The following is a 21,001-nucleotide window of genomic DNA, read 5'->3' on the forward strand; positions in this document are numbered from 1 at the left end:
ACCAACAGCCATGACTTATCAGGATGCATTTGAGGACACATTCCCCGCCCCTCCCCCCTTTCCAATCTCTGCCAAGATCTTGGGCACCTTAGTCACTCTGGACCCATTTGTGTCTTTGGAGGGGGACACTGTTTTTCTTTATCTAGATGACACCTTAGCAAGCCAACCTTTGCTCACCTGAACCCTCTCAGATCTCTAAACCACTCCAAAATCTCTCACTCCAGAGGGATCCAGGAGGAGGAGGAGAAGAAGATGCCACAACACACTCAGACACTGGATCATTTAGAAGTGACTCTGGACAAGGCCCAGGACAAGATGTTCCTTTCTGAGGACAGACGGGAAGAGGTCAGGGATCGGGGCTCTCTGAGTGCTGCTTTCAGAGTGCTTGAACCTCACGATGTTCTCATGCTCCCTGGGAATGTCTCCCTTTCACTGGGAAATGATAGGAGGGCTCTCATGTTCATGCCAGGTCCTCCTCAAACGTCTTTCCTCCCTTTCATCTGGACGTCACCAACAGGAGGTACCGTTCCCTTCTCATCTCCTCGCTGTAGTTGGGGATTCCTAGCCAGTGACTAGTAGGTGATCTGAGAAGGTGATTCTTGAAGGACTCTCTCTTGGCTTCTGATCATGGCTAAGGCCAGTCAGCCTGGCTTGAAGGCGCATGCAGTGAAGACCTTGGTGGCATTAGGGTCTTGGTTGGCCAGCGAGGGTGAAGAGCAGTTCTCTGTTGGAGCTGAAGCTTCTCAAGCCATCCTTGTTTCCACTCCAAACTAAATTCTTCCATGTGTTCATACACATAGGAATTATTTCATCAAAGGTTAATTAATCCATCTTGACTGAGGGATCAGAGACAGGAGCCTACCTGGAACCATGGTTTTAATCTAGATCTATAAAGTCCAGGACAGAGAGCTCAACAACAGTAGAAAAAGCATTTTCATTAGTTACAGAAATAGTTAGGATTTCTGGATTCTCAACATTTCTGCAAACCAGTTTCAATTTAACTCTTTAAATATTTGAAGGGAAGCCATATTGAAGAGGTCCATGGCATGCAAATGGATCTTGTAGCATCTTTAAGACTAACTGTGTGAAAGAAGTTGTAGCATTCACCTTCCATAGACCTAGGTCTACCTCCTCAGATGCATCATCATGGCGGTCCATGGTGGCCCTGGAGGGACATTTGGCACAGCTCTCTACCCATCACCAATCTGGACACCTCAACTCCCTTGCAGTCTTGTGGGAGTTATGCTGCTGTAGTACGGATCTTGGCCTAAGACTAAACTCTTTTGCAAGCAGGTCTCCAAGGGGGTCTTGGAAAAGAGAGGAAGAAGATGCCCAGAGCTTAGGCCTTTTAGGACTTTAAATCTGAGAGATATGGGGAAACACAGTGGTTTGATTCAGCAGGAGATTTTGCCTTGTTTATCTCCTGCCTCTGCTCCCTCAGAACTGGCAAAGTCTGTTTAAAGAAAGTGAGAAGTAACTTTCTAGTAGGAACTTTCCATTAGGAACTGCCACCTGCTGTAGGCCCACTTTCAAAGGGCAGATATTGTTGGGCTCCATGTCCACTCAAAGGTTTCCAAATCTCTAAGTCTGGGCTGTCTTCTCCAGTCATCAAAGCATGGAGAGAAATCTCAGGGTGAGAGTGCTGTCTTGAAAAACATGTGTGTATATATATTTTCCGTCTTTGTTAGACTAGGGCTCAGATCCTTCATCCATGACCGTAAAGCTATGTTCTGGTGGAATCTCTTTTCCTATAGCTTGCATCCACTGTTCCGTGTTCTAGTCTCTGGGGCAGCAGAAAACAAGCTTGCTCCATTTTCCATATGACATCCCTTCAGATATTTAAACATGGCTATCGTGCCACTCCTTAACCTTCTCCAGGCTAAACATATCCAGGCCCCTAAGTGAATTGCTATGAGTGAATTGCAAGACGCTGCACAACTGAATGTGCCAAGAAAGGTGAAAGGCACTACTCAGCTGAGAGCAAGACCTAAATGGCCTGGCCTCTCGTTGGAGAGCGATTCAATGGTTGTGTGAACCAGGGTTTGTGTTGGCTGCCATTGCTTCAGCATGGCTTGTCCCTTTCCAAATGCAGGCCGAAGGGACAGCTGTCTTTAATACCAGCCGGTCCCCGCAGAGACCGCCAATGACGGGGCCCTCCAGACAGCCCCTGCCCGCCTTCCTGCCCAGAATGGCACCTTTCCCCCCAATTAGTCCAAGCACGGAAATTCCTGAGCAAGCTTATTATTCCAACCGTTCCCTTTGTGTTTGCTGAGGGTGGAAGAGAAATTTCCCCTTGTAAATTCACTTTATGGGAGCTGCGTGCGGAGAGCCTTGTGGGCACAGAGCTGGGAGGGCACAGCTCCTGCAAAGGAAGGACCCAGCTCAGCAGACGCGCCGCTCTCTGTGGTCTTGGCATCACAGGGTGGCAGAGTTGGGGAAGGAGTGCCCTGCTTCTGGATGCCAACTTCCTTCCCACTTGAAGGGCCAGGGCAGGAGTGTGTAGGACCCAACTCTGTTGGGTCATGGCCAGCCTCTCCCCATTAAACCCCAATAGCCAATGCTCTTCCCCAGTGAGGCCAAAGAGCTCCATTTTCCTCTACAGTTAGTCTCAGAATGGCATCAGGATGCGACATTCATTGCCATTTTGAGAGGGATTGCAGAGGAATATGGGGGCAGTAAAGGGTTCTGAAGAGAGCCAGCGCAGTGTAGTGCTATGTGCGTTGGAGTAGGACTCTGGAGACTCAGACATGGAAACCCACTGGGTGACCTTGGGCAAGTTTCAGAGGAAGGAATGGTGGCAAACCTCCTCTGAGCAAATCTTGCCAAGAAAACTCCATGAAGGGTTCACTTTAGGGTTCCCATAAGTCAGAAATGACTTGAAGGCACACAACTACAACAAAGAGGTTCTGAAGTGTGGGGTGCATTTTTGTGTGTTCTCACGTGTTTAGGAAAGTTTCATCTGGTTTGGGGGCACTTCAGCCAGACAGGAAGACAAAATCTCAGCCGTCCCTGGGGCAAATGGCCATCCAGCCTCTGTTTAAAGACCTCCCAAAAAGGAGACTCCACCAAAATATTGGAGGGAGTGTGTTCCACTGTCAAACAACTCTTGCCTTCAGGAAGTTCTTCCTGATGTCGAGGTGAAATCTCTTTTCCTGGAGCTTGCATCCATTGTTCCAGGTCCTATTCTCTGGAGCAGCAGAAAACAAGCTTGCCTCATCCTCAGTATAACATCCCTTCAGATATTTAAACATGGCTATCATGCCACTCCTAAACCTTCTCTTCTCCACCATAAATATAACCAGCCTCCTAAGCTGGGAGGGCTTTGATGGTGCCATTTTGATGGCAGAATGGGCTTGGACTGGATGGCTTTGGGGGGTCTCTTCCAACTCTAAGATTCTGTGATTCTGTGAAGACACCACATTATAACACACAGAGGCACACAGACACCCCTCCAGACTCCCAAACTGACCAAATGTCAACCTGGAGAACCTGGAAGTATAGTTGCCCCTCCTAACTCATGAATCTGGGATCTGCACCTTCAAGGGCTTGGATCCCAGATGCGTGAGTTGAATATATGCAAGCCTCTGTTTTGGGGGGAGGGGGGAGGGTCCAGAACGGATCCCCGCAAAAATAGAGGGCCAATTGTATATAGATTTCTGATTAATAATGGGAACATTTGGGGGGGAACCAACCCGATCGTGTTCGACAACCAAGCATTCCCTGAAGATGCCAGCCACAGCTGCTGGCAAAACGTCATAAACAAACTCTTTTAGAACATGGAGTCACAGCCCAAAAAACCCACAAAAAGCTATGGATGCCGGTCATGAAGGCCTTTGACTTCACATTGGACATGGCTATACCATTTCAGCACCTGCCCTCGAATCCCTTGCCATGCTTGCTTGCTTGCTTGCTTGATATCACCAAGTTGAAGCCCATCTACTTATCCGTAAACCTGCTCCTAATTTACGCCTATTTTGAAGCCAAGTGGAGCAGCCTTGTCTGCGCATTACAGAAGGCCCTGGTGCTTGGGCTGCCGCTTCAATTGCAAAAGATTAAGCCCCCTTAGATGTGGTGCAGCGTTGGGGGCACAGAGGGGCTTGGGTTTGCCGCACCATCTCCCCACTGGCGCCACAAGATCCGAGGGCATCCCTCCTTTTCTTGGTGGCTGCCAAGAGAAGATGAGAACTCAGAGCTGGGGATGAAGAGCTATGGGGTGGGATGGGGGGCAAAATCAGGGCATCGCCTCCCTAAATATCGCTTCTGCCTCCCTCCCATGAAATCTTCCGTCAGTCCCCCAATTTCTGGCATCGCCCCAACATTAAACAGCTTTTCAGTGGGGCATGCTTTGCATTTGCCTTTCATCTAATTATGTTTTAAATGTGCAAAATGCATAAACAACGATGTGCTTTCTTAACAGAAGTTTTCCATTTTTTAAAATAAAAAGTGGTTTGATTGCTTTTTGAAACTCTTTATTCAAGTTAAGAGTTTAGGTGGATTTTGTTTTAAATTGTTTCAAGCTGCTCTTCCTTCTCAAACATCCCCAAACCTCTAGCCTTGCCGCAGCTTAAAATGCTTTTCGGAGTGCCCTGCTTTGCTCTTGCCTTTCGTCGAATTGTGCTTTTAATGTGCAAAGTGTTTAAATAACTGTCTGCTTTTTTTTTTTAAATAGAATTTTTCCATTAAAATAAAATAGTTCAATTGCTTTTTAAGAAAGTCTGTAGTAAAGTAAGAGTTAATCTGCTTTAAACTGTGTCAGGCTGGTTTGGGTCCTGTGTTGACAGAAAGGTGGGATACAAATGAAATGAAACAAAACACTATATAAACACTTGGTCTGAGCATTGGGAAATAGAGTTTAGGCATCCAAAGCAAAGGGACAGGAGAGCGACTTGGGAAAAGAGGAGACAGCGAACAGAAGAGGAATTTTAAGGGTGAACAGTTTTCAGCATCTCAACTCCGCAAGGCCAGAAATTTGGGGACTGAAGGAAAATATCATGGTAGGGCATAATCCTCATTATAGTGCTTATAATGCTTATTTGGAGGGGCAAGGTCCTCATTTTATCCCCCTCCTCCTTGTTGCTGCATCCCTGGAGTAGCTTTAGTATACATGCATATATATGTGTATGTGTATATGTGTGTGTATCTCACACATACACACCAGAGAAACTCATGTACAGTCAGCTCTCCTTATCGATGGATTTTGTATTCACAGATTCAATCATCCACGGCTTGAAAATATTCTCTCATATATATATATATATATATATATATATATATATATTCCAAACAGCAAATAGTAAATAGGATGCCATTTACTATTGGACTTGAGCATCCACAGATTTTGTGATCCATGGGATAAGAAGGGCCCCACTGTGTAATACAGGTTGCACCTCCCTCATTCAAAATGCTTGGGACCAGAAGCATTTTGGATTTTTAAAATGCATTTTGGAATACCTGTATTATTTGCACATATGCGCATAATGAGATATCTTGGAAAGAAGACCCAAGTCTAAATGCAAAATTCTCATTTATGTTTCATATACACCTTGTACACATAGTCTGAAGGCAATTGTGTACATTTTGTATTATTTTGATACGTTTTAATGATTTTCTGCATGAAACGAAGTGTCCGTTGGAAGTCAGAAAGCAGAGATGCCACTGTCTCAGCCAGCCATGAAAAACAAAACAAAACCGAACATTAGTTTCCAATTGCCACAAACTGAGTTCATGTTGCAAAAGTAGTTTGCGCTTAATCAATGTCAATTTGATGGAGAAAACAGTGTCAGTTTGTGTCAAAAAGTGTCCTACACTTAAAAAAAATATTAAAAGATTATTCAAAAAAGACAACAGTAAAGGATGGCTAAAACCCCACAATTACAAAATAAACTTTCAAAAGCATCACACGCAGACGCACACACACACAATCCTATACAGTTTAAGTTGTTTGAAATTAGATCGGACCATAATGACCGCTGGCTATTTGGAGGGTGGACAGTTATAAAATTTGTATGAACAAAATCATTAAAAGGAAGCCATTTTTTCATGGAAGGGTTCTTGGTTTTGTTGCCTGAAGTTGCATTTCATTTCATCTAATAGCTTCTCCATCAGCCATTGGAGGGACAGTCCTACTTAGGCCTCCGCTGTCCCATGTCTTTCAGCAGCTTTGAAAATGCCCCGCTCTCTCTCTTCTCCTCCCGCTTTCCCTCTTTGTCCTCAGCAAACAGATTTCAAAGTGCAAGAGTAGTTTGCACTCATTTTACTTAGGAGGGGAGGGAGCAGAGGAGAGGTTGAGTTCTTGCCCTTCCCAGTCGGCTCAGGCAAAAGCAAACGGCAGCAGCATCTCCTGGCTTCTCTGTTTCGTGTCTTGCCTGCTCTCTGGTGTTGCTTGGCCTAGTTTTCATCGGTGAAATGTCAGAAGCCTTAGGAAAGACCTCTTCTTTTATAACCAAAGGGACCCAGAAGTCACCTCCTGGTATTTCCATACTGAGATGGCCCAAGGAGACCAGAATAGTGGTGCAGATGTCTACCGCACTCCCAGGAGGCAATTGGAGTTATTTTGCGGCAAGGTTTCACTCCTGGGGACCCAATGGGACCCTTAGGCTGCCTTTCCCCATTCTGCGCTATAGAAATAATGCAGTTTGACACCACTTTAAGTATTGTAGCCCCATCCTGCGGATTTGTAGTTTGACAAAGTCTTCGCTCTTCTCTTCCAATGAGTGCTGGTGCCTCTCAAAACTACAAATCCCAATTCCATTGGATGGTGCCTTGGCAGTTAAAGGGCCGTCAAACTGTATTATTTCTACAGTGCAGATGCAGCCTGGAATTGCATTAATTCTGGCCTCATTCCCACTTACAAAAAAAAGTGGTTTGCGATCCGAATTGACGGATCGATTTGACAGTGGAGGGTGGTTCCCACTAGATTTGCTCTGATTGCATTTTTCCCTGTAAAATGACTTACTTGTGGTTCCCATTGATGGATGAATTGGTTCAAAATGGACCTGCTCCAGCCGGCCGAAGGGCAAATTTAAATCGATTTTGATCTGCATCTGGTTCACACTTGTGCTGAATCGATTTATCCAAAAAGACATGGAAAATGTCAGCATTAAAAAGACGTGGGTTAAATAGGTCTGGCATGTGGCCCTCCCTCCCCAAACTGCTTCAGCGAATTGATTCAAGTGGAAACCAGGATCATTTGAACTGGTTCAAACTGAATTGAGATCTGGTTTAAAAGGTATTAGGAATCAGGGCTCTGTAGTTCTATATTAATAGATGCTGGGCCATCCTGTTTTTTGGGGGGAGATTCCTTTTAACTGCTGCTCTCTGTTATATGAGCTTCTGCTTGTCTGTACGTTTGGGTTGTTTCTTTTGTGCAATTTGGAGAGATGTGGTTATATTTTGCCCCAGGGACTGTTGTTGCTTTTGTCGTCAAGTGTTGGACCGGTGTTTGTCTAACCCCATCACTAACCAAACCTTTTGATTTGTAGCCTGCAGATGGCATGACCAGCTCAGCTTTCATTAACATGCCAACTTCTGGGGCCGATCTCCATGTATGTATTGCTTCATTTCTCACCTAAATACATGAGCTTATTTGCCTTTGATTTTTTGGATTTAACAAACCTTACAAAAATAAGGGGGAAAAACTGCTGCAAAACATAACCTCAAATTAAACTTTGGTGTGATTCTAGGGTTTGCCTCACTTTCTTCCAAGCCTCGCAGAAAACAGGAGGCCAAACCCAAGTGTATGCTTCTCGGATTTTTTTCCCCTGCATTAAAAGAAGCTTAAAAGAGGATAGAGCCTCAGAATTGGGTTCTTCGGTTCATGGGTGACCTGGGAGCTTTGCACCGTAGCAAATTACGCACATCCCTCCATATTTGCGGCTTTGATTATTCATAGATTTGATTAATACTTTCTCTCTAGGAATCTCCAGGTCCTCCAGTGCAACTCTATGGTCAAAATCTGCCAGATGTCGATGATAGAGTCATGCTGGAGGACCTACAAATCCCCAGAGAAGTGTTTTCGCTAGGAGTTTATCACACGGAGGGCGAAATGGTAAAACTGGAAACAGGTTTTTAAACTCCGGATGTTGTTTGTCAGAGGCATTGGCGCAAAAGAGAAATAACACAGAAATATTCCGAAGGGAAAGCTGCTTTGTACTTTTGGAATTTAGCAAAAGTAAAAAGGAGCTGGTTTTGACAACTTTGCATCCGGGTTATTTTTGCGTCATTTCTCTTTCATGCAAACGGCGTCTGAAAAACATCCCGCAAATACAGGTTTTTCCAACTTTCTCTTTGAGTTAACCCTGAACATTGTCTGAAAAACAACCTGCGAATGTGGGTTGTTTTCAGTTTAAGTTTAGTTTCTGAATGGGATTCATCCTGTGTGATAAACTTCTAGGAACGTCTAGGTCCTCCAACACAACTCTATGGTCAGAGTTGCACTGGAGGACCTAGAGGTTCCTAGAAAGAACATATTAATCAAACCTGCAAACAATCAAATCTGCAAAATGCAAAGCCGCAAACATGGAGGGCCAAGTGTCCAAATCTGGGCGCTTTTGGTAACACTCAGAAGTCAGAAAACATGCTCAATGACCTCCTCCTCGGTTTCCCCCCCTCAAAGGAAGGGCAATGTGTTTTCATTTTAGCCCAGCTGAAATGTTGCAGCGCGGCCGGCTTGCAAGTCATTAATTTAAAACAAAGGTGGCAAAACCATCATCAGTGAGCCACTGCTCCTTTCATGTGTGCCGCTCTAACCTGAATGTCATTAAGCAGAATAAACCTCACTTTTGGAAGAGCTGTTGACATCTTGGGGGAGGAGGAGGCCAGCTAGCCTTGGAAGCAAGCGCTTGTCTGGAACTAGGAACGTATGGCAAAGGATGTGTGCATCAGGAAAACAGAGTTGCTGCGGGTTAAAATTGGGATCGCGGGTGGAGGAGAGGGAGGCCTTCAGGTTGCAGCTGGGAGCATTTGCGTCAAGCTTCTCCGGGAAAGTTGAAGGCTCAAAATTGAATCCTGTTGCAGAGAGGAATGTAAGGACAGCCTTACAGCCCCACTGCTAGATGGACTGCATGCCAGCCGTTAGGAGAAACATGGAATCAGAGGGATCGCAAAGACCATCGTCCAGCTCCCAGCTGTGCAGGAATACACAACTACAGTGCACTTGAAAGATGCCCAAGCAACCTCTCTTTAAAGACTTATTACCTAGAACAGTGATTCCCAAACTGTGGTCCTCCAAATATTTTAGACTTCAGCTCCCAGAGCCCCAGCCAGCTCATCCATTTGTCAAGGGTTCTGGGAGACGAAGTCCAAAAGATTGGGAGGACTGCAGTTTGGGAACAACTGGTCTAGAAGGGCTTCCTAATCTCGTTTCTTGTACTATGAACCCAACGGTTAGTGTCTTTGGGGCTCAACAGACCAGCCATTAAGGCAGCCTGGGGCCAGAGTTGGTGTGTGGCGTCCACATGACACACTCCCTGACTCCGCCTCTTGGTGGCGTAATGCTGTGCGCTGCTCCACATGGCATGTAGCATCATGGCACTCTCTGGTGCTGTGTCTACATGACGCAGTGCCAAAGCAGCATGGAAAAGCTGTGAGCTGATGGCTATGGTGCCCTTTCCAGGGCACCAAAAATTACCACTTTTTGCAGCTCCTTTTTGTGGTGCAGAAGAGAGAGATCAAGGCCATGGCATGTAGTTGCTGCTGCCCCGGTCTGGAACTAATAGGGGCAGCTGCAGGCCATCCCTTAGTCTCTAGAAAGCACTAGAAAAGAAGCTGACTCCATCTTCCACCTGACATCCCTTCAGGTATTTAAAGATGGCTATCAATACCATCTCCCAGAGTGCATCTACACTGTAGAAACAATGCAGGTTGACACCTCTTTAAGTGTAGTTCCATCCTATGGAATAATGGGATTTTTAGTTTTCCCAAGTCTTTAGCCTTCTCTGATAAAGGGTGCTGGTGCCTTACTAAACTATAGTTTTTAAAGAGAGGAAGTGAGAGGGAAGTCTGAGAAGCATTTTTGGGTTGGTGGGTACAGTTCTCCAAGCTTTCCTGGAAGGTCAAATACAGCCTCTAACCCCCAACAATTGTCCAGGTTTAGCAAGTGGTCTAGTTCAGAACTTGACAAGGATACCTTTTTGCACTCAAAATGCCCAGAACCGCCCCCCCCCCCCAAGTGATTTTAGGTGTCGGAAGTCCAAAAAGGTAAGCTTAACAAGCTTTGGCCTAGTTGCTCAAGTGTTGAAGTTTCCAAATTTCTCTTTTTGCAAACTTATTTGCCTTGTGCATTCCTGAACATGAGGCTACTAGGGTAGGTACATGTTTAGTCTTCTGTGCACCAGGGCCATAGGGTCACCAGACCTTCTGGAGCAGACTATGGAAGTGCCAAGGTCCATAGGATCATAGAGTTGGAATTTATGCCAAGGGTTATCCCATCCAACCCATTTCTGCCATGCAAGAAAACACAATTCAAATACTCCCTGGGACAGATGGCCATCCAGCCTCTGCTTAACATCTCCAAAGCTCCACTGTCCTCTGAGGCAGCAGCGTCTTCCGCTGCTGAACAGCTGAACTTCTTCCTAATGTTGATCTGGCATCTCTTTTCCTCTGGTTTGCATCCACTGCTCCATGTCCTAGTTTCTGGAGCAGCAGAAAACAAGCTTGCTCTAACCTCCATGTGACACCCCTTCAAATATTTAAACAGGGCTATCAGATCACCTTTCCCTCTCAATACATGTTGCAGCTGAGTGGTGCACCACATCACGCCAGCAGCACCCATGCTGAACCAAGGTCTGGCCATGGAAGATGGACAGGAGGCATGAAAGCCTTATTGTGGTTGTGTCAGGACAGTGTAGTGTGTAATTCCACAGGTGGAGTTACACATTACCTTTGCTTTGCAACACTTTTGCTGAATGACAATGTTGCATAACCTAACCAGGACAAGAAATATGGAACTCAATGTACAACCAGATGCATGTCCCTGTGCAATGCTCATTCATGTTCATCTATGCAATTCAATGCTTATCAATGCACGGCAAGCATCTTTTTTGCACCCTGACCCTGCATGTGCAACTCCACCTCTGCAACAGTGAACCGAATATGACTGTTCCACATTGGACAGAAATGTCCGACTGCTTCCAGAAGGGAACCTATGCATGCGTGAGACACCAACAGGATTCTGGCCATAGAGTCCCTAGAAGACCCCTTTCCATGTGAGGCACACTAAGCCAGTGAAATGTTCTTGATTCTGAGTATTCTTCGGAGACACTCAGAAAACCTCCAACTTTCCTAGAGCTTAACAGATTTCATAAATAAAGATCTTTCCAGCATTGCTGGGGTGATGGAAACCAGCATGTATGTGTTTGGAGGACTGGAGGAGGGATGTCAATTTAATTTAATGGTGAACCGTAACATATGGGTAAATAGAAGCACCCCCTTCTCATCTGCCCAAGATCCATCCCTTTCCAAAAGCCTTTCTGCCTCCCACCCGGCTGGTCTTTCCCTGCTGTATCTGAGACAAATAAGCCATTAAGCGACAAGTTAGCACACGGAAGGCGAGCCAGAAAACATGTGAGCCGAAATCTGTAAACTATTTGGAGTAATTGGTTATTTGCTGCGCTTGCTAGTCTCGGAATGGGAGCGCATATTTTATGGCCTCTCCGGTTACCCTTCGCTGGAAGAGCCACCCGGATCAAATGTCTCCAGATGAAAGCTGACAGTTGATATTCAGCCTCAAGACTGGGCAGGGACAGGGATGCCAGGCGGGCATTCCTGTGGTTGCCTCCCATGAACGCAACCACAAGGGCCTCCCCATGCTGCTTCATCTAGGATCGGGTTGCCAAGGCCAGGCTCTAGGAGGCCTCTGGACCCGGGGAGAACTGCCGACTGAACTTCCCTCACTGCAGGAGGATGGGAACCCGGATCTTCTATTTATTAATGGCTGGAATTTAGCCTTAAGGATGTGCCACCTGGAGATGGAGAGAAGGTTAAGAGGGGACATGATAGCCCTGTTTAAATATTGAAAGGGAGGTCATATTGAGGAGGGAGCAAGCTTGTCTTCTGCTGCTCTAGAGAACAGAACCCGGAACAATGGATGCAAGCTGCAGGAAAAGAGATTCCAGCTCAACATTAGGAGGAACTTCTTGACAGAAAGAGCTGTGAACACACGTCCTGTGAGATTTTGGTGGAATCTCCTTCTTTGGAGGTCTTTAAACAGAGGTTGGATGGCATTCTGTCTTGGGTGCTTTGATTGTGAGTTCCTGCATGGCAGAAGGGGGTTGGACTGGATGGCCCATGGGGTCTCTTCCAACTGTAGGATTCACAATCCCTATATCATTGGAGACCAGGGTTCGAATCCCCACTCAGACATGGAAACCCACTTGGTGACCTTGGGTATGTCACCTCCTTGGAATAAATCTCGGAGGCAACATAGATGGTTGTTTCATTGTTGGACTAGGACTCCGGGAGTCCAGTGTTTGAATCCTCGGTTGACTATGGAAACCTAGTGACTTTAGGCAAGTCACAGTTTCTCAGCCTCAGAGGAGGGCAAAGGCAAACCCCCTCTGAACAAATCTGGCCAAGAAAACCCATGATAGGTTTGCCTAGTGTTCTGCATCTCTAGGACTCTCTAGATCCTCCAACGCAACTCCACTGGACTTTGGCCATAGATTCACGCTGGAGGATCTAGAGCAGAGTTTCCCAAACTGTCTCCTTCCAGATGTTTTGGACTTCAGCTCCCAGAATTCCTGATTGTTTGCCAGACTGGCTAGGGCTTCTGGGTGCTGAAGTCCAAAATACCCGGAGGACCAAAGTTTGGGAAACACTGATCTAGAGATTCCAAAGAAAACATTTGTAGGTCCTCCAGTGCAATTCTATGGTGAACATCCAGCAGATGTTGATAACAAAGTTACGCTGGAGGGCCCAGAGATTCCTAGAGAGGCATTATTTTAGGTAAACTATTTCTGGTTTTCCCACTTTTGTGGAGGTTATAACCCCAGCGAATGTGGAGGGCCCACTCTGCTCTATTGTTGCAAAGCAAAAGTGAAATTGACAGCATTTGGCCATGAGATGAGATTGGAAAAGTTCCTCTTTTTTTGGATTGCAAGTCCCCAAAAGTAACTTTCTGAAGCCCTGGCTGTGAGCATGTTTTCAATCAGTCCCCTTTTTGTGCGAGGAAACTGCTCTTTGCCTCGGCTTTTCCATCTTGACACAGACCCATTAGCCTCCTTTCCAATTAACATTCCAGCTGTTTTTCCTGGCATATTGCTTTTAAAAAGAGATTCTTCTTTTTTGAAAAAGGTCTCGTAACATCGATCCAAAAAAAGAAGAAAAACCCACAAATCCAAAAGAAACCTCCGACCCCCAGGTCTTTGTCTTGGGGCTGCGGAAGATACCAGGGGTCAGTCGCCAAATGGCAGAACGTGCTTTCTTTGTAACTCGGAACCCGTGGAATGTCACCATAAAGCCATTTGGGTCAGAACGTCACTTTTTTCTCTTCTTCTTTTATAAAAAGGCAACCCAGAAAGAGTGCTGAAAGGGGAGATGTATGTAATATTCCTCTAAAGGAGAAGAAAAAGTGGTGCTGGTGGCGCTGGGGAGAGAAGCCAGCCCAGTACCTCTTTTTTGGGAGGATGGATGGATGGCTGGCCCTCAAATTCCATAAGCCCCGGTTAAGGCTCAGCCGTGAGGTTACTCTGATGGAATTTTGCGGAATGCGAAAATGAGATATTTATTTGTCTAGGGATGTTTCGCGGGCTGCAAATTGCTCCTTCATCTTTGCTCCAACCGACTGCAGAATTGTCATATATATAAAAGGAATGGCTGACATCTTGTTAGAAATGTACAACAGTTTCTCCACATTGGCTGGGGTTAGGGGCGAAGGACCCCCAAGAATGCAGAAAAACCACAAATAATAATAATAATAATAATAATAATAATAATAATAAACCCCACTATTCTTTTTACCTAAGAAAACACCTCTCTAGAAATCTCCAGGTCCCCCAAACAACAGCTAGAAAAGCCAATGTGATTTTAGCTTGCATCAAGAGAAGTATAGTGTCTGGATCAAGGGAAGTGATAGTGCCACTGTATTCTGCTCTGGTCAGACCCCACCTGGAATATTGTGTCCAGTTCTGGGAAACACAATTTAAAAAGGACATTGAGAAACTGGAGCCATGTGTCCAAAGGAGGGTGACTAAAATGGTGAAGGGTCTGGAAACCATGAAGCCCTATGAGGAAAGACTCAGGGAGCTGGGGATGTTTAGCCTGGAGAAGAGAAGGTTAAGAGGTGATATGATAGCCCTGTTTAAATATTTGAAGGGATGTCATATTGAGGAGGGAGCAAGCTTGTTTTCTGCTGCTCCAGAGAATAAAACACAATGAAACAATGGATGCAAGCTCCAGGAAAAGAGATACCACCTCAACATTAGGAAGAACTTCCTGATGGTAAAAGTTGTTGAACAGTGGAAGATGGTGCCTTGGACACTAGTGAAGTTTACTTCTTTGGAGGTTTTTAAAGAGTCAGGGGTGCTTTGACTGTGAGTTCCTGCACGGCAGAAGAGGGTTAGACTGGATCAGGCCCTTTGGCTTCCAGCTCAATGATTCTACGATTCTAACTTCTGGATGCAGCTTACCACTGCACTATGGCTAAATCCCTTGCTACCTCTCTGTGTCTTTCCTGGGATTTATAACAAGGGAATCTGGCCAATTCACTGACCCTTAGGAACGCAAAGTTGCCAGGGTTTCCCAAGAATTATCTAGTCCATCCTTCTGCCATGCGTTAGTTCATAGCAAAAGCATCTCTGAAAGGTGTGCTGCTGCAACCTCTTTTGGAAAACCTCCAAGGGAGGGTCAGCCACCCGACTCTGAGGGAGTCTGAGCCACTATCAAACCCAACTTACAGCCAGGAAATTCTTTCTGTGGCTTACTTGGAATTCCTTGCCTTTAATCCAGTGTTTCAGTCCTTGCCCTTCAGTGCAGCAGAAAATGAGCCTGCTCCATCATTGAGGTGGGATCCCTTCTGAGATTTAAGGATGGGGATCATATCACCTCTCCCTCTTTTCTTCTCCAAGCTAAACATACCCAAGATCATTTGTGGACCATCTGGCTTGTCCTCTTCTGGACATGGTTCAGCTTGATAATACATCCTTCTTGAATTGTGATGCCCAGAATTGGACGCAATATTGCAGGCGAGTTCTGACCAAAGCAGAACAGAGGGGTACTGTATTGCATCCTTTCATGATAACATAGCCATCCCTTAATCTGGACATTATAATTCTCTTTTAGGCTGCTGTCACACTGCAGAAGTGAAGCAGACACCACTTCAACTGCTATGACTCAATGCTATGGGAAGTCTTGGGTTTGTAGTTTTGTGAGATACTTCACCATATCTCTCAGAGAGCTCTAGCAAACTACCAATCCCAGGGTTCCATAGCACTGAGTCATGGCAGTTAAAGTGGTGTCAATCTGTTTTATTTCTGTAGTGTGGCATGCAGACCTAACATAGCACTGGCTTTTTTTGCTGCCATGTCACACTGTTCTTTCGTTCATCACAGCCCTCTCTGTTTCCCATTCTCCTCACCTTCAGGCTACAGCTTGCACTGCCTTTGTCCACCAATGACCATTTCTAAAACTGGTCTTGCCAATTCATTTCCACACACAAAGGATTTTGAATTTGAATTGACATCCTCACATGCCAATGGCATATATAGATCTGTCCCTGGCTTTCCACTCCACCAAATGCATCTGAGGAAGTAGACTGAAGTTTATGAAAGCTCATGCTGCCAACGTCTTTCTTTCAGTTACTCTCAAAGGGGCTACAAGATCCCTTTTACATACTTAGATTTTTGTGGGTTTTCCGGGCTCTGTGGCCACATTCTAGATGAGTTTATTACATAGCCTGAAAACCCCACAAAAACCTATGGATGCTGGCCATGGACGCCTTCAGCTTCACATCTTGACCTACTGTTGTCTCATGTTGAGCTTGGGGTCTGCTAAGACGCTGGCTTCTTTTTGCATTCACTGCTTTCAAGGCAAGAGGTCAGCAAATCTAATGTTTTCCTTCCTTGGCCATCATCATTGTGCCGAGGTCACAGTTCTCTGATCAGTTCCATCATTTCATGGATAATAAACATGGCATTTTCTCCATCTCCCAACCCTCCTCTTGCTTCTTCTTCTTCTCCTCTTCCAGGAGGAAGAATTCATCGATTGGTGGAGCAAGTTCTACGCTTCCACGGGGGAGCGAGAGAAATGTGGCTCCTACTTGGAGAAGGGCTTTGATACTCTGAAGGTAAGGATGCTGTGCCTGGAGTCTTTCCTTGGATGGCTATTTATTGTGTGCTTTCAAATCATTTCTGACTTCTGGCAACCCTAAGATGACTCTATCATGGGGTTCTCTTGGCAAGATTTGTTCAGTGGAGGATTGCCATTGCATTCTCCTGAGGCCGAGGGAGTGTCACTTGCCACAGGTCACTTGAACCCTGGTCTCCAGAGTCATAGTCCAACACTCAAACCACTACACCTCACTGGCTTTCTATACCAGACTGGAATGTAGCACCAGGAGCAGAGGTTGCATTGCACTGAAGGAATCATGTGGTTTGACACTGCTTTAACTGTTTTGGTTCAGTGCTATGGAATCCTGGGATTTGTAGTTTGCGGTGGACCATGAACTTTCTAATAGGGAAGGCTAAATATCTTACAAAACTACAAATCCTAGGATTCCATACCATTGAGTCATTGCAGTTAAAGCAGTACCAAACTGGATTATTTCTACAGAGCAGATGCAGCCTCAGCCCCTGGTGCTACATTCAAGTCTGGGATAGAGAGGCAGTGAAGTGTAGTGGTTTAAGTGTTGGACTATGACTCTGGAGACCAGGATTCAAATTCTTGCTCTGCCATGAAACCCACTGAGTGACTGGGCAAGTCACATTCTCTCAGCCTCTTGGGAAGGCAATGGCAAACCCCCACTGAACAAATCTTTCCAGGGAAACCCCATGATAGGGGTTGCTATAAGTCAGATATGATCGAAGGCACACAACAACAACAAGCCAAGTATTGGTGGGAATGGTGTGGTCTTCCACATCGCTGTGGTGTGGGTTTGATTGCCTTTGGGTTGCCTTTGACCCTGGAGATTTTTCACACACTTCTAAGTGTGAACTCATCCCAACTTGGGCAAGCAGAGAGGAGAGGGATGGGAATCTTCCTGGATGATGGGGATTTAGGATGAGAGCATCTCTGGACCATTTCATCCCTCCATAGAAGGGGGAACCCAGAAAAGAGGAATATGTGGGTTTTTCTCACCTGCTTTCCCTCCTACAACTGTAGGTCTACGAGACGGAACTGGAGAACATAGAAGACTTTGGGGGCCTTTCAGACTTCTGTCACACCTTCAAGCTGTACCGTGGCAAGACTCAAGATGCCCCTGAAGACCCCACCGTTGTGGGAGAATTCAAGGTTTGCCAAGCTCTTTGGATCATTTGGATATCAAGAAACAACATGTTGAGTTTCCCTTGGAAATCTGAGGGATACAGCTTGTTAGTGCAGTGGACCCTCTACATTGGCTGGGGTTCGGGGCACAGGACCCCCGTGAAAGTGGGAAAACTACAAATAAAAATACCCTTTTTTTACTGGGGAGAACACCTCTCTAGGAGTCTCTAGGTCCTCCAGGGCATCTCTGTGGTCAACATCAGCAAAAAGTTGACCATAGATTTGCACTGGAGGACCTAGAAATGCCAAGGCAAGTGTTCTCTCTAGGAATCTCTAGGTCCTCCAGAGCAATTCTGTGGTCAATATCAGTCAAATGTTGACCATAGAATTGCACTTGAGGACCTAAAAATGCCTAGGCAATTGTTGTCTCTAGGTCCTTCAGTGTAACCTTTGAGAGAAGTTGACCATAGAGTCATGCTGGAGGATCTAGATATTCCTAGAGAGAACATATTTAACAAATCAACGCATAATCAAATCCGCAAAAGTCAGAGATGCAAATGTGGAGGGCCAACTGTGCAGTTCTTTCGACTTGGGACCAGCCACTGGGTCACCTTCTTAGCTACTGAACCAGGGTGACCAACCCTAGTGATGCCACTGTGTTGTGTATGGGGTGGATGCGTGGGTGGGTGGCGTTTCAATGTTTCCACTCCCCATGGTCTAGATACATACAGTGTCGCTCTTTGTGCCCATTGAGCACATGTGACTACCAGCAGTGCATGTGCGACCAATGTGGGGTGTCCTTTTTGCATGTGGTTTAATGAAGGTGTGACCCACTCAGGAGCCATCGAGTAGATTTTCATGTATCTATGACCTTGTTTTTATTTGATGCACCCTCTTTTCTTGCAGGGTTCGTTCAAGATTTACCCGCTTCCAGATGACCCCACGGTGCCCATGCCGCCTCGCCAGTTCCACCAGCTCCCTGCCAGAGGCCCCCAGGAATGCCTTGTCCGTGTCTACATTGTCCGTGCCTTTGATCTGCAACCCAAAGACCCCAATGGCAAGGTAAGGCTGTGGAGAAGGGTGGAGGTGCCAGTGGTAGAGGAATGGGAATAAAGATGGAAGCGGTGTAGTCACCAGACTAGTGGACAATCCATACTGCAGAAATAATCCGGTTTGACACTGCTTTAACTGCCATGGCTCAATGCTATAGAATTCTGGGAATTGTAGTTCATTGTGGCCCCAGAGCAAAATTCTGCAAATCCCAGAATTCCATAGCACTGAGCCATGGCAGTTAAAACGGTGTGAAACCAGATTATTTCTGCAGTGTGGATGCAGCCTAGAGTGGTCCCTAGTGTGGTCCAGCTTACTTGCGGGAGTGCCTTCCTCCATACAATCCACCCCACACACTCAGGTCCTCTGGGAAAACCCTATTGCAGCCAAGGAAGACTGGGTTGGCTGCAGTCACCCAAAGAGTCTTCTCATCCGCCACTCCTAAATTATGGAACGACCTGCCGGAAGAGATCTGTCATATCACCACTCTTGATGCCTTTAATACAGCAGTCAAGATGGATCTCTTCCATCAGGCCTTTCCAGACTGACCTACCGTTACACTGATATGGATACCCCTGTCTGCCCCAAGATGCCTCGCTTCAACTATGTCTATTTTAACTAACTTTCATCTGTATTTTATAATGTTGTTTTTGTTTTAAGGTAGGGGGATAAGGGGATTGTGTAGCCTTGGTTATGTGTGTATTATGTATTTTATTGATGTATTTTTGTTGTTGTAACCTGCCTCGATCTGTAGAGATAGGCAGGATATAAATACATTTATTATTATTATTATTATTATTCTCGGTAGTCCCTGTGATGGTGACCAGATGGCCACCTTGGCTGTCCTTTCTTTCTCCTCTGCAGTGTGACCCTTATGTGAAGATTTCTGTGGGGAAGAAATCCATCAATGACCAGGACAATTATATCGCCTGCACCTTGGAGCCAGTCTTTGGAAAGTAAGTGTACGCTTGCGTCTCAAGCATATGTGGAGCGTCTCTGTTGCAGCTGAGAGTGACCTCCGTGTTCCTGCCTCTCTGTAGGATGTTTGAGCTGACTTGCACCTTGCCCTTGGAGAAGGACCTGAAGATCACCCTCTGTGACTATGACCTCCTGTCCAAGGATGAGAAGATTGGGCAGACAATCATTGACCTCGAGAACCGGTTCCTCTCCAGATTTGGAGCCCGCTGTGGCCTACCCCAGACCTACTGCATGTGGGTGCCATGATACCTTACTTTCCAGGGACCTGAAAAGTGCCTTGTCCTCAGGGTGACCAGATTAAACAGAGGCTGGATGGCCCTCTGTCTCAGGGATGCTTTGATAGAGAGTTCCTGCATGGCAGGATGTTGGACTGGATGGCCCTTGCGGCCTCTTTTAACTCTATGATTCTATGAGAGAACCATAAAGGAGGACAAGGCACTGCAAAATGTAAGACACTTAAGAAAAATGTAGGTCATTACAAAATAAAAGGCTAAAACACTCATATAAATAAAAACTCATGTTTCTTAGTCGTGCCCAAAAGTGGAGGACATTTTGAAATTCCTCCTGGACAGACAGCTGGAATGTAGGACCTGTCCTGGGAAAGGAGGACATATGGTCACCCCATCTGCCTTACTTTGGAGGATGGGGAACAGCAGGGATGTGTTTGTAGAGAGGATGAGGGCATTCCCCTCCGCATAAATTTTATGTCCCTCAAATTTCTCTTAAGATGTTTGCCTTCCTTGGTCCGAAGTGGCTTGCTGCAATATTAAACAGTACAGTGTGCAAATACCCCACAACCCACAGCACCAATTGGGCAGGAGAGTCTCCTGCACAATTAATTGTTTTATCGTGATTCTGATTGCCTTTTGATTATCGTTATGATTATGATTGCTTCCACTTCGGAGAAAGGCAGAATACAAATGAAATCAAATTAATAACCCCCATTGAAATGAAAGGCAGCTGCGCCAAACCATGGTTGTATTTTGAAATCAGTTTGAACAATGTGCATTAAAGGTTACCTGCCTTGAGGCCTCTGGATATGGAGGGCTAAAGCTTCATTTTGTTCCATTTTGTCTCATACCTGCAGTTCTGGTCCTAACCAATGGAGAGATCAACTGCGACCCTCCCAGCTGCTCCACTACCTGGCCTTACAACGCAACTGCAAACCTCCTGTTTACAAGCCGGACCGTATCATCTTTGGAGATCAAACTTACAGCCTCACAGACTTTGGTAAAAAGAAGGAGAAGCCCTTCCAGTCTTTCCCTTTGCTTGTTTCATTATGTTTTATGTTATCTGAAGCCACCTTAGAAATATTCCTGCCATCACATGTTCCAGTGCACTTATGTGGGGCTGGTGGAATAAGGGACCTTTTTGTTGGATCATGTCCCATGGGAGGTGGATGGGTATTAAGCTGTGGAAATACAGATATCTTGTCTCTTAACACATGAGGGTAAACCAGACCAAGAGTGGCCAATGGATAAAACATGGACCACACTTGGAAGTAAAGCGCTGAGGTGCACCACTGGATCCTCTACCCCAGTAGCATCATCTCTAACAG

General features: G+C 45.8%; 1 protein-coding gene across 2 annotated transcripts in view; it reads left to right on the forward strand.

Annotated features, from left to right (window-relative positions):
- Window positions 1-21,001, forward strand: part of DYSF (dysferlin) — a 167,439-nt gene that overhangs the window by 108,917 nt on the left and 37,521 nt on the right. Inside the window, exons 42-48 of one of the 2 annotated variants that reach the window (XM_089526456.1) lie at window positions 7,482-7,544; window positions 16,181-16,279; window positions 17,314-17,442; window positions 18,322-18,477; window positions 19,330-19,421; window positions 19,506-19,676; window positions 20,531-20,673. In XM_089526456.1, the coding sequence (XP_089382582.1) occupies window positions 7,482-7,544; window positions 16,181-16,279; window positions 17,314-17,442; window positions 18,322-18,477; window positions 19,330-19,421; window positions 19,506-19,676; window positions 20,531-20,673 (853 nt within the window). The remainder of the gene's footprint in view (window positions 1-7,481; window positions 7,545-16,180; window positions 16,280-17,313; window positions 17,443-18,321; window positions 18,478-19,329; window positions 19,422-19,505; window positions 19,677-20,530; window positions 20,674-21,001) is intronic. The other variant, XM_089526457.1, reaches the window with a different exon arrangement.

The sequence above is a fragment of the Sceloporus occidentalis genome, unplaced genomic scaffold (assembly GCF_023333645.1).
Source record: "Sceloporus occidentalis isolate IW3139 unplaced genomic scaffold, rSceOcc1.0.p SCAF_5, whole genome shotgun sequence".
Lineage (NCBI taxonomy): Eukaryota > Metazoa > Chordata > Lepidosauria > Squamata > Phrynosomatidae > Sceloporus > Sceloporus occidentalis.